We start from the raw sequence: 14,895 nt of genomic DNA, 5'->3' as shown, positions 1-14,895 counted from the left end.
AAAAAAAAAAAAAAAAAAAAAAAAAAAAAAAAACAGATGCCTAGGGCAGGGAACCCTGATGGCTCTTTGGGCTGACGAGGGAGGGGGACTTGATTGGGAGAGGGGGAGGGAAGTGGGAGGCAGCGGTGGGGAAGAGACAGAAATCTTTAATCAATAAATAAATAAATAAAAAGTTAAAAAAAGAGTATGAACAGATGACATGAATCAAATGGACTTAACAGATGTGTGTAGAACATTCCACTCAAACACAAAAAATTATACTTTCTCAACACCTCATGGAACTTTCTCTAAAATTGATCACATACTCAGTAACAAAGCAAAACTCCACATATACAAAAAAATTGTAGTAACCCCTGTGTCTTATAGGATCACCATGGAGTAAAGTTAGAATTTAACAACAATACACTTTCAGAAAGTCTGCAAGCTCATGGAAATTGAACAGTGAACTACTGAGCCACCCCTGTTCAAGGAAGAAATAAAGATGGAAATTAAAGTCTTCCTTGAAATCAATGAAAATGAAGGCACAATATATCCAAAACTATGGGACACTATGAAAGCAATGCTAAGAGGAGTGTTCATACCACTAAGTGCCCACATAAATAAAATGGAAAAAGTTCACATTAGTGACATAACAGCACACCTGAAAGCTCTAGAACAAAAGAAGCAGACTCACCCACGAGTAGTAGAAGACAGTAAATAATCAAATTGCGGGCTAAAATCAACAAAATAGAAACAAACAAACAAACAAACAAATGATACACAGAATCAATGAAACAAAGAGCTGGTTCTTTGTGAAAGTCAACAAGACAGACAAATCCTTATAAAACTAACCAAAAGGCAAAGAGGGAACACCCAAATTTAGGGGGTCATAACAACAGACACTGAGGCAATCCAGAGAATCATTAGGTCATACTACAAAAACCTGTACTTCACAAAATTGGAAAATGTAAAAGAAATGAAGAATTTTTTAGATAGATACCATATACAAAAATTAAATCAAGACAAGATGAGCAATTTAAATATACCTATAAAGTGGAAGAAAATAGCTTCCTGTCATCAAAACTTCCCAACCAAGAAAAGACCAGGGCCGGATGGTTTTAGTGCAGAATTCTACCAGAACTTCCAAGAAGAACTAATACCTATATTCCTCAAAGTGTTCGACATAATAGAAACAGTAGGGACATTGCCAATAGCTTTTTCTGAGGTAACAGTTACCCTGATACCAAAACCGCACAAAGACTCAACCAAGAAAGAGAATTACAGACCAGTCTCACTCTTGAACATGGATGCAAAAATACTCAATAAAATACTGGCAAACTGAATCAAAGAACACATAAAAAAAAACCCACCACCACCACCACCACCTACAACAACAACAAAACATCCACCATAATCAAGTGGGCTTCATCCGAGAGATTCAGGGTAATCCATCATATAAATAAACTGAAAGAAAAAAATGCATATAATCATTTCATTAGATGCCAAAAAAGCATTAGACAAAATCCAACACCCCTTCATGATAAAGTTCTTGAAGAGATCAGGGATACAAGGAATATATCTAAATATAGTTAATGCAGTATACAGCCAACCAACAGCCAACATCAAATTAAATGGAGAGAAACTCAAAACGATTCCACTAAAATCAGGAATGAGACAAGGCTGTCCACTTACTCTCTCCATATTTCTTCAACATAGTTCTTGAAGTTTTAGCAATAGCAATAAGAAAACAAAAGGATATCAAGGGGATTCAGATTAGAAAGGAAGACGTCAAACTTTTATTATTTGTAGATGATATGATAGTGTATATAAGTGACTCCAAAAACTCTACCAGAGAACTCCTACAGCTGATAAATACCTTCAGTGATATGGCAGGATATAAGATCAACTAAAAAAAAAATCAGTGGCCCTCCTATATACAAATGATAATGAAGCTGAGAAGGAAAACAGAGAAACATCACATTTCGCAATAGCCACAAATAACATAAAATATCTTGAGGCAGCACTAATCAAAGAAATGAAAGACCTATTTGACCATGACATTAAGTCTTTGAAGAAAGAAATTGAAGAGATAGCAGAAAATGGAAATATTTCCCATGCTCATGGATAGCTAAGATCAACATAGTAAAAATGGCAATCCTTCCAAAGGCAATCTATAGGTTCAATGCAATCCCCATCAAAATCCCATCACAATTGTTCACAGACCTTGAAAGAACAATAGTCAACTTCATATGGAAAAACAAAAATCTAGGATTTCCAGAACAATCCTGTATAATAAAGAAACTTCCAGAGACATTACCATCCCTGACATGAAACTCTATTACAGAGCTATAGTAATGAAAACAGCTTGGCATTGTCAAAAAATCAGAGAGGTTGACCAATGTAATCAAATTGAATATACAGATATTAATCCATATACTTATGAACACCTGATTTTTGAGAAAGAAGCTAAAATTATAGAGTGGAAAAAATAAAGCATCTTTAACAAATGGTACTGGTATAACTGAATGTCAACATGTAGAAGAATGAAAATAGATCCATATCTATCACCACGCACAATACTCACATTCAAATTGATTAAATAAATACCTCAATATAAATCTAGCCACACTGAACCTAATAGAAAGTGGTTAGTAGTCTTCAATGCATGGGCACAGGAGACACTTTCTAAATATAACTCCAATAGCACAGACACTGAGAACAACAATAAATAAATGGGATATCTTGAAACTGACAAGCTTCTGTAAAAAAACAAAAAAGCAGAGTCAACAGTCAAGATGAAAAGGCAGCCGACTTAATGGGAAAAGATCTTCTCCAACCTGATCTGGAGGTTGGAGTCCAAAAAGATCTGGAAATCGGTACGGCGATTTCTCAGAAAACTGGGAGTCAACTACCTCAGGATCCAGCAATACCACTCATGGGCACATACTCAAAAGATTCTCAATCATACTGCAAAAGCATTTGTTCAACTATGCTCACAGCAGCATTATTTGTAGTAGCCATAACCTGGAAACAACCTAGATGTCTCTAAACTGAAAAATGGATAAAAAAATGTGACATATTTACACATTAGAGTACTCCTAAGCAGTAAAAAACAATGATATCTTGAATTTTGCTTTCAAGTGGTTGGAATTAGAAAACAGTATCCTGAGTGAAGTAACCCAGAACCAAAAATATGAATATGGTATGTGCTCACTCAAAGCAGATACTAGTTATAAACAAAGGACATTGAGCCTATAGTTCATGATCCTAGAGAAGCTAACTAATACATTGAACCCAAAGAAAAACATGTATAAACCCACCTGGAAGTTTGAAAAAGACAAGATTGCCTGACAAAATTGGGAACATGGGGGTTGTGGAGAGAAGTGAGGCTAGAAGTGAAAGAGAAGTGGAGAAGTAAAGAGTTGAGGAGAACTTGAGGGAATAGAATAGTCGAGATGGAGTAAGGACAGACATGAGAGCAAGGAAAGAGTTATCTTGATTGAGGGAGTCATTATAGGGTTAGCAGAAACGTAGCTCTAGAGAAATTCCCATGAATCCACAAGGAAGACACCAGGTAAGACCATAAACAATAGAGGAGGAAGGGCCCAATCTTGATTTGCCCTGTAGTCAGACTGATGATTATCTTAAAGATCACCATAGACCCTTCATTCTGCAACAGATAGAAACAGAGGCAGAGATCCACATTGGAGCACTGGTCTGAGCTTCCAAAGTCCAGTTGAAGAGTGGAAGGAATAAGAATATGAGCAAAGAGGTCAAGACCATGATGGGTTCACCCACTGAAACAGTCTACCTGAGCTAATGGAACCTCACCAACTCCAGCAGGACAGGCAAGGAACAAGCATAGGACCAAACTAGTCCCTCTGAATGTGGTTGACAGTTGCATGGCTGGGGCAGACTGAGGGACCACTGGGAGTGGCACCGTGATTTATCCCTCTGCATGTACTGGGTTTTTGGGATCCTATTCTCTTTGGATGTACACCTTGCTCAACCTAGATATAGGGAGGGCCTTGGACCTTCCACAAAGCAATGTGCCTTACCCTCTCTGAGGATTAGATGGGGGTGGGGTGTGAGGGTGTATGAAGGGACTGGGAGGAGGGATGGGAGTGGGAACTTGCATTGGTATTTTTTAAACTATAATAAATTTCATTGATAAATAAATAAAAGATGCAAAAAAAGTTATCCAGAAATACGCTTAAGCTATTGTCCAAAGAGTATTTTAAATAATATAGTTTCTGTGTGGTTAATTCAGGGGTCTGAGCAGCTAAAATTGAATAATCAGTCTTCTACTACATCTTGCTTAAACTATTTTCTGGGTAATTTATTTGTTTTGAAATTTTGAATCGAATTTTACCTTGATTGTTATAGGAGCGGCAGGGCTGCGTCCCCGGCACCCGGCCGCCCGCATGGCTAGCTTATGCCCGAAATAATTACACGGAAACTGTATTCTATTAAACACTGCCTGGCCCGGCTAGTTCCAGCTTCTTATTGGCTAGCTCTTACATATTGTTCTAACCCATTTCTAATATTCTGTGTAGCCCACGAGCTGGCTTACCAGGGAGGATCTTAACCTGCGTCTGTCTGGAGTGGGAGAACCATGGCGACTCCTCTCAGCTTCTTTTTCCCAGCATCCTGTTCTGTTTTCTCCGCCTACCTAAGGGTTGGCCTATCAAATGCAAATGGGCCTAGGCAGTTTCTTTATTAATAAGAAATCACTCCCACATCACTTGATTTCTGTCTTAGTAAGTTTGTTACTTTTACACAGAAAAGTTGCTGACTGTTGTAAGTTTACTTTATATCTTGCTCGTTGATGAAAGTATTTTACGGTTTAACAGCTTTCTGGTTGAGATTTTAGATTATTTTAAGTTTATGAATTTGTTATGTATATATGTTGGACTCCTTCATTTACTATTGATATCCCTTTCTTTTCTTTCCCTTCTCTTTTTACTCTGACTGAGACTTTGAGCATAACATGGAGTAAGAGTGAGAGAACAGGTTCACAACCTTTTCTCTCTCCAGGTTTGAGAAGTAATACTGTTTTCCCACTTAGCATAGTTAGGGTGGTAGTTTTTCATTTGTCTTCTGTCCTGGTCCCTTTAGAGTATTTATCACAACTCAAGGTGACTTTTCTGCACTGACTGAGATGACCATGAGATTTCTTTTCTGAAGCAGTTTGTGTTGAGTTGAAGTTATTGTTCCTTTTTTTCAAAAAGGTTTTCTCTGTGTAACCCTGACTATCCTGAAACTCACTCTGTAGAACAGGCTGGTTTCGAACTCACTGAGATTCCCCTGCCTCTGCACCACTATCTGCTAGGATTAAAGGCATGTTCCACACTGCCCTGCTGTTTTCTTTTTTTGAACCACCCTTTCATCCCTGGATTGAAATCAGTTTAGTTATAATATATACTCCTTCTAATATGCTCTTAGATTTGACTTGCAGTTTTTTGGGGGGGGGCGGGGGTTATGTTAATCAGAGAAATTGGTCTCTTTGTCATTTTTCCCTTATGTCTTTGTATCTAGGTAATGCTGGCTTCATAGTTGTGGGTTTTTTCTTCTTCTTTTCTGGTGGTGATTCTTCTGTTTTTATGGCACAGAACAATTCCAGGGGCATTAGTATCAGCTCTTCATTAAAGGTCTGGCAGAATTTGGCAGAGGATCTCTTCAATTGTGAGCTTCACTCTTGAGAGTTGTTATATTACCACATCAATAGAGTTGCTTGCTATGGTTCTATTGGAGTTTTTGAAATCATTTTGATTGAATGTGGTTGTGTCACATGTATCCTGACATAGATCCATTTCTTCAAGAGTTTCCAGTTTGGGGGAATATAAGATTTTAAAGCACTACCCAATGATTGGTTACCTGGATTACGTTTGCATGTGTTGCAGGTCCCTCCCTTGTATCTCTATTTTACCAATGTAGGTCTGTTTCTCTTGCTATTGACTGTGCATTTATTCACAGGACAAAGTCTTTGAATAATGTTATACATTGTTGTTTTGTCATCCATTTCATTAATTTTCATAATATTTATCTTCTCTTCTCATTGATTGACTTTGGGTTTATCTTGAGCTTTTCCTTAAATCCGAGGTTCATCATTAGTTACTAACTTGAGATTTCTCTGAATTTGGTCATTATTTGGGGTCTGTTTCTTTAAGTAGGCATTTACAATCATTATCTTTCCTAAACTCATAGTTGCATCTTGAAGATGCTCAGAAAAGGTGCTATTTTCATTTGTTTGTAGAAATTGTTTTCTCACTGATTTCTTCAATAAGAATTCAAGTGGTAATTCAAGAGTTTTGAAAAAACTCTTGCCCATTAATTTTATCTTATATTGTTACTTTATGTCCATTGATTTTGCAATTTCATGATTATAAATTTGAATTATGAACTTGAATTTTATAAATATATTTACTTCTGAACTATTTAATTACATCTTCTCAAACTGAAAATATGAAAGATTAAATACTTGATTTTGTCTTCCTCTTTAATAATCACATTACAGTATATTTTGCTATAGTTATATATATATATATAGCAAAATATATATCTAGCAATAACCCAAGAAGTTTCAGAGTACTTAATAAGCTTACTATTACAGTAAAGCAAAAATAATTTAATTTTTTAAAAATTTTATTTATTTTTTATTTTGATACAAGAAATCTCTGTGTAGCCTTGGCTGTACTAGAAGTTACTGCTCAGTAGACCAGGATGGCCTGAAACTCACAGAGATCCACCTGCTCTTCCTCCTATAATTTGAAATTAAATGTGAACGCCACTACTGCATGGATATCACTGCTCTGTTTTCACAATCATTTTGCAGATATTTTTATGTTCTAATGCTTCAGCTTATGCTCCTTACCTCACTGATCCTCATATGGACTATTTCTTGGCAGAGTTTTCTAGCTTTTTTAGTGTTGTTTTAGTTTTATAATAGCAATTAGGTTTCTTTAACTGTGATATAAAAATTGTTTTGATCTGTGCATGGTGGTACATGCCTGTATTCAGCACTTGGGCATGTGAACTAGGTATACTTTCATGAATTTGATACAGCATGGGATACATGATGAGTTGTAGGCCAGTCTTGATTACATGACATGATGCTCTGTCTCAAAAAGTAAAATACAGAAGTTACAGGATAATCTTGCATGTTTATGCTACAGACATAGCATCAGCTATTTGTCAAAGAATTACAAATTTATTTTAGTGACAAATAGTGACTATAACAACACAAGGACATTAGATATGACTTTATTTTACTCAAACTCAATAAATATTTTTCAAAACTCACACTTGAAAACTGCCTTCATTTTATTAAATAAACAAGTAATTTATACTGATATTTACAATTGAAATTAAAGATCTACTTATTTGTCTTATTCAAATAAGTGTTTTTAGAAAAGCAAAACTACTGCTACTAACTTACAGGCAGGTTAAGTCTGTTTTCTGTTTAGTGAATCGTTTCACTTAATTGATATTACATTACTTAAATAAAATATCATTAAATCATATATTTTTATTTAAAATTAAACTTTTAGAGATTTCAAAATGCTTTATATTTTTCTTTAAAATATAAATTTTATACAATTTATATTTTATACAATTTTATACAATTATCATACGTATCACTTTACCCATGAATACCCCCAGATACATCCTCCTTTTTAATCTTCCCCAAAATTGCAGGTTTTATTATATTTTTTTAAATTATGTCCATATTTATGGGACTGTATGGTATTCTGTGCTCATGTGGAGGGTACATACAGAGGGCAGAAAGGCATCAAATCTCTTGGTGCTGGAATTGTAGTCCATGAGAGCTGCCTGACAAGTTCTGCTAAGTGAACACAATTCTTCTGGAAAAGCAGAAAGCATCCTTAACTCCTGCAGAGACCTTGCAGTTTTTCAATTCGTTTAATTCTACAGTGTGTTTGTGTGTGTGTGTGTGTGTGTGTTTGTACTCATGTACACAGGCTGATGTGTGTGAAATTGTGTATGCATATGTGCATATATATGTGGTGGTCATAAGACATGTCCAGAGGTATTCAGCTTGGTTTTTAAAACAATTTGTCTTACTATTACCCTAGGCAGTCTGGTTAGTGATCCCCAGAGAGCTAAGAATAGATGCATATACCATTAATTTGAGTCTTTCCAGTGAGTTATGGGAGTTGAATTCAGGTAGTTGTGCTTACTTGGTGCTAGTGCTAATCACTTTATTTTTAATTATGTAAAATTTTTTTGATTCTCAAGTCAAATTATAAGATGTTTAGTATAGATAATAATCTTACTTATTCTTGCTGATATTAAATTTATAATCTAAAATGCTTTATTAAATATTTTTTAAATTACACAAGTATATAATACATGTTTCTCTGTTTTAACATAAAATTAACATTCTATAGCAACTCTGACATTTTATTAATATCACGTAATCTGCGTCTTAAGATTGCTTCATTGTAGTATCTGGAGAAATGACCCATTTGCTTTGTAAATGTTTACTATTCCATGATTATATAAGCAAAGAATTGTTACTGATCTTCATTTTAGTATTATTTCATCATTTGTCATTTATTAGTTTATCATTTGATGTGATGATTCAGTGTTTCTAGTCTCATGTCTGATTGTTCTGTGCTTTTGATAATATAGCTCTTGGATAGAGATAAAACTACAATACAGATTATTTGCAAGTTATGTTTTTGACCACTGCCATAAAATTGTGCCATTTTATGTTTTTTTCAAGAGTATAATTAGCAATTCTTCTTTCTCAATGGCTCCATTCTTGTTTGTATTATAAATATTGAGATCATGTACCTCATAGGTCAGTGTTAATATTTAGCATAATTTTAGCATTCATTTATTTTAACATGAAACAACTTAATCATTTTTTCTTGTAAATATGGTTTTCATCTTACATATAAACTGTAAGATTAAATCTTTTGTCCAATTTTGTATTAGATTGTTGAATTTGTGAAAGATACTTATATATGTATGTATATAATAAGGGCTGTTCTTTAAATAATAAAATTATTACACTTGGTATGTTATTAAATATATCATTTACCTCCTTCTTAGGTAGTTTTATCTAACATTAAAATCAATTATGTATATTGTTATCAGAAAACTTTACTACATCTAAGAATTATAAAGATATTAACTCAATTTAAAATATTTGTAAAGTTTTACATCAGGTTCACATCTTGAGTTAATTTAGAAATTATTCTCCGAAATGCTGAATAGATATAATACATTATGTTTCATAGTACCCCAGTTGTTTCACCAATTTACATATAGCTTTTTTATTTTACAACTGATTAGGTCATAGGTAAGTTTCTGATCTGATTTAATATATTTGTGGATATTTGTACTATTTTTGTCACTCATGTAAGCATAATTTAAAACCTTTTATTATCTTAAATTTCCATTTCTATTTGTTCATTGAGATTACAAATCATTCAGCTATGTGACTTGCTCCTCAATATATGTGAAGTTCAACATTAGCCTACTTCCATAACAATCGTGGGAAAGGTAAAAGAGTCGGCAGAATCACTTGTTATAAAGAAAACTTTTAGTTTCCTTTACTTCTATAATGACCTTTGGAATCCCGCACTAGGCTGGAAGAGTATGTGCACATTAGTATGCACTCAAATACACTCATTTGCACCTAAGAATAAAATTTCCATTGTAATTACAGTGCCCCAAATGAGCATGTTAAGATCAGAATTATAATGTCCTTGGTGAAAGTTGTCATATACCAAAGTTTGAAAGCTCTTGACTATGTTAACACAGAGTAATATTAGCATGGATATTATAATACAACCCAATATTCACTGAATAGTAAATATGTAACATGGTTATATTGACTCATGTATATGTACTACTTCATTACTTCTCATAATAACCATATATAATGCACATTATGATCTCCTTATTATTAAGGTAAAAAAAGAATTACAAAAGAAAAATAAATAACCGTATTCATGTTTATTAAGGTTTAAGTAGAATTGAAACTGCATCTTTTAACTTTAAAATGGGAAATAAAAAAATGTATATAAGTGATATACTTAATGCCAACATGTTAAGACACTGGAAATTCTTAATTCTTTTTGCTACTTTGCAACCAGTTGCTGTATCAGATGTTTTTGATTAACTTGAATTAAGTATTAGAATGTTTAATCTTCCCAACATACCTGCAAGTGAACTAATAGATTATGGCTTGTTATAGTAGTAGGAGACAATTCATAGATGGCCACCAAGTAGGAATATCATGTAGGAATCTCTGTAGTTGGCATAGAAACACTTATGACTTTACACATTTCTTTTGGTAAGGTGGTTAGTAATTCTTTTAGTATGTTTTTTGGGACAAATGAATCAAATAAAAATTTCTTTAATGTAAAACAGTCCAGCTTATATCTTTGGTTATCTCAAAACCCAAAGTATTAAGAAAGTCTGTGTTGGGCACAAATAATAACCTAATACCTTCAATTGTTCTAAAAATTTGTAAAATGGTATTTTGAATTAGTATTATTAATTTGGAAACTCTATACAAAAGTAAGGTACAGAATAAACTGAGACAATACGAGAACCTTCTTTATCAATTACTAAGTGACAGAAAGCTGAAATGTTAAACTCTTTATAAAGTTTGCTGAAAAATTTAATAACTACTTCTTTCATTATCTCAATCTCATGGCTATAAAGATCTAAGACTTTGCCCAAAAGCTTAAATTCCATTGTCTTAGACGTTTTATTGCAATTTTCATCTCTGTGTTCCTCAGTGTGTATATAATGGGGTTCAAGAGAGGAGTGACCACAGAATAAAACACGGCAAGAAATTTATCTAATGACCTAATGGGAAAGGGCCAGGCATAAATGAAGATACAAGGTCCAAAAAACAGAAGAACAACTGTGATGTGAGCAGTCAGTGTGGACAAAGCCTTAGATGATCTATCAGAAGGGCGGCGCTGGATGGTCATTAGAATGACAGTGTAGGAGATGATTAGAAGAACAAAAGAACACACAGTGAGTATACCACTGTTGGCAATGACCATGATGTCCAACCTATATGTGTCTGCACAGGCAAGTGTGACTACTCTTGGAAGGTCACAATAAAAGCTGTCAACCTTATTGGGACCACAAAAGGGTAAGTTCACTGCAAAGGCCAACTGACTCACTGAGTGTAGGAAGCCGATTCCCCATGCAGCAACCATAATGCCAATACACACCTTGTTACACATAATTGTAGTGTAGTGTAGAGGCTTACAAATTGCTACATATCTGTCAAAGGCCATGGCTATAAGAATCACCAGCTCACTCCCACCAAAGAAGTGAAGGAGAAATATCTGTGCAAGGCAGCCCTTGACAGAAATGACCTTACGTTTGCAGAAAAAGTCAGCAATCATCTTGGGAGCTGTCACAGAAGACAGAGACAGATCTATGAATGAGAGGTTGGCCAACAGGAAGTACATAGGAGAGTGGAGGTGGGAATCAGAAGTCACGGTGATGACAATAAGAAGGTTTCCAAAAACAATTCCTACATAGAAAACAAAAAAGAATGCAAACAGAAAGATTTGGAGTTCTTGAGAATCAGAGAGTCCAATAAAAATGAATTCAGTCACCACAGAGTGATTTGTTTCTCTTGTTGATTCATTCCAGAAGAGAGTCTCAGTAAATGCCTTGGAAACAAAATGCAAAGGAAATCAGTGTTGTTATGTGCAAATTCTACCCTCAGCTCACTCATTAAGGACTTGTTATGATCTATTCCATAAAAGTTCCCAAACAAAAATCACAACTTATAATTTATTCTATGTTTCTCTTTGCTTGCATTTTTCTTCCGGGTAGCCAAGGATCCCATTGTGTCCATGGTTATAAGCTCCAACCTCACACAATGCAACTGTTCTTGCTGCTTTTTCTGTCTCCACTCTTATCCTAGGCTGACTTCTTTTTCCTCTGAAAGTCAAAATACTATGGTGTATAGGACATTCCTTACATTTTTTATGTTACAGTTCTTAGGAGAAAAAACAATTACCCAAATGAAGCAAAAAGTAGAAAATAGACTAAAAATAAGTGAAAATATATGATTTAAAATGATTTTGCTAAGCTAGGATTCACTATTTTGAACTTAAGGCATTAAACTGAAAATAAACAAAGGGTATCCGAAAAAAAAATAAAATGATTTTGAGGCAGAGTAGACATGTATAATATAAAATACAGATGATATGGAAAGTAATGTTATATTGGAGATATGAGGATATAAGAAGTTATATTTCTTAAATTTCTTGTGAGAATGCTGTAATTTGTTAATTTTGGGAGATTTATTTAATCACAACCCATTTTGCTTAGAAATTATGTTTGTTCTTCCAGATCTCTCTATTCCTTCCCAGTTATGAATCAAAGTAGTGTTTACAAAGTTTCATGAAACTTAGTGACTATATTTTTTTTCTAAATATAAGGACAGATCTAATCATAAAATAAATTATGAAATTCATGTTCATGTCTTCTTTACTTATCAAAATAAAATCACCCCAGCACTGATACAGTCAAAGACAGGTTTCCTACTGTGAGACACATTATGGTGTGACTAGTTCATTAAAGCCTTTTTTTTAGATTGATACTATGTAAATTAAAGTTGTATTAAATGGTTTGTTTGTTTCAAAATGTTGAAACATTTAATTTCACTGATAGAGAAGAAAAATGCCACATCATATCTCCATGGTAAATATTCCAAGGATGGAGATGGTTCTAAGATTTTCACATGCAGAATACACAAAATCCACCGTAGTAAAAAATAAAAATTACAGAATGTTGCTTTCTAGGAAAGAGGAATTTTGACACTCACTGTGGATCATTCCTTCAGAATTAATATTGCTAAGAGGAGAATGATAAAATGGAATCTTCATCAAGTGTCCTTTTATCAGTGCGGTCGCCTCAAAGTTAATTTGAGACTCTTGAAAAGACTCAAAAAGTTTTAGAAAATGTAATGATTTTATTATTAAATTTGCATTCACTGAAGGGGTTCTCTTGCATCTTACATATTAATTTTATTGTAATATCCAAGGTCCAAGTGTGATTAAAGAGAAACACTTCCATCACTTTAACTTTGAATTCAATCTTTAAAATGTGCTTTTCATGTGTCTTTTCCCTGACATATTTTTGTTTCTTTCTTTTTCTTTTATAAAGAAAATATCTTTATACTCACAGGGATGGGAATCAGAACTTTGGGTTTAAATGCAGATCTTATGCTTGATCCTGGATGTATAAGAAAACCTTCTGGGATTTCATTTTTCTGTTTTCAAAGTATTGCAACCCAATACATAATTTTCAGAAATTCTACAGTTCTAACAATACATATTGCAACTTCTACATGAAATAAATGTTGAAAACTAGGTTTCACTGGGATTATATAAAACAAACAAAAATAATAAAAACAAACAAGCAAAAGAAAATATACAGAGAGAGAAAGTGTGGTACAGAAGAGTTATATAAAACCAATAGATATGTTACCAAAGGAAAATTATTGCTAGAAGGCAATATCTATTGCTACTAGAAGACTCTTAACATGAGTTATCCCATTCATATTAACTCATCTTAATCACTGAAATTATTTAAGGAAACTCTACAGAATTTTTCATACTTTTTTTCTGAAGCTAAAGTCTTAATTGAACTCTGTACAGTGAATTTCTACCAAGAGAAGTGAAGCATTTAACTACGTATCAAATTCTATCCTGTAGCTGTTTGTACTGCTGAATTTTAATTTTGTCATTCCACTTACCTCTTTCATAACTAGAAGAGACAACAGTAATAGTTAGAGAAAGAATACTGCTGAATCCCTCCTATATATTCTTTCAAAGTGTTAACATGTCTGGGAAATTAGCTTCTATGTGAATTTTCCTGATAATCAAACTGACTGGCCAATGATAAGCACCATGCAGTAACCATAAACCCTTGGAGGATGCAGAAGCAGCACCAAGTTGACTTGGGAGACTGACTTTTATAGTGTCACAGTTTCCCTTGGCCTTTGGAGAAAATATGGTCTACTTGTGAGTTGAGTGACATTGTCACAATTTCTCGGATTATTAGATAATTATTTCAACTCAATCTAAGTGTGACTGCAAAAGAGTAAAATTAATTAAATAACAATCAGAAATTAATGTCTAGACATTTTAATTAGGCAGTGAATGGTAATATTTACATATATATATATATATATATATATTTAAAGAATTGCTTAAGACATTGATGTCCAGTATATGGAAGACATACAAAAATTCTTTCACTAATATTAAAAGACTTGGTTATTAGTTTGTTTTATATTTCAATGTTAATTAACATATAGATATTAACATGAGCTGAGATAAAAGGCTCAGTTTTCTAAATTCTATCTAACTTCAGAAATTAAGTCTTCTGAATTACTTTAAATTATACATGTCTTTTTGTAAATCATGAAATTGTTTTTTAAATTTATTTATTTATCATGCATTTGTATTTTTTATACATTCCAACCACAGTTCTACCCCTCACCCCTCAGCTTGGCACTCCCTCACCTCTTCCTCCAGTTCAGACCCTCTCATCCATTCCTCCAAGCAGGTAAGGACTCCCATGGGTAGTCAACATAGTTTGACACAATGAGTTAGGGCAGGACCAAGTCCCTTGCTCCTGCATTAAGAACTGAGCATGGTGTCCCACCATAGAGAATATTCTCCCATAAGCTAACTCATGTATCAAGGATCTATTTTTGCCTTAAAACCTGGGGCCCCTCATATAGTACAAGCTACACCACTGTCTCCCCACATATGGAGTGCCTGATTTGGTTCCATAGAGATGCTACAGCTGTTGGTCTAGAGTTCATAAGTTTCCGTAAGCTTGGTTCATCTATCTGTGTAGATTTCTATATCATATTTTGACTTCCCTTGC

General features: G+C 33.9%; 1 protein-coding gene across 1 annotated transcript in view; it reads right to left on the bottom strand.

Annotated features, from left to right (window-relative positions):
- Nucleotides 1–14,582, bottom strand: part of LOC126490423 (olfactory receptor 4F4-like) — a 22,459-nt gene extending 7,877 nt beyond the window's left edge. Inside the window, exons 1-3 of the mRNA XM_050125362.1 lie at nt 14,526–14,582; nt 10,727–11,657; nt 5,359–5,371 (exon numbers count right to left, since the gene is read on the bottom strand). Of these exons, the coding sequence (XP_049981319.1) occupies nt 5,359–5,371; nt 10,727–11,657; nt 14,526–14,582 (1,001 nt within the window). The remainder of the gene's footprint in view (nt 1–5,358; nt 5,372–10,726; nt 11,658–14,525) is intronic.
- Between the last annotated feature and the right edge of the window lie 313 nt (nt 14,583–14,895).

The sequence above is a fragment of the Alexandromys fortis genome, unplaced genomic scaffold (assembly GCF_014885135.2).
Source record: "Alexandromys fortis isolate MF-2015 unplaced genomic scaffold, M_Fortis_MF-2015_v1.1 scaffold_229, whole genome shotgun sequence".
Classification (NCBI taxonomy): domain Eukaryota; kingdom Metazoa; phylum Chordata; class Mammalia; order Rodentia; family Cricetidae; genus Alexandromys; species Alexandromys fortis.
Note: the sequence above shows the minus strand (reverse complement) of the source record. Positions and strands in the feature narration are given on the sequence as shown.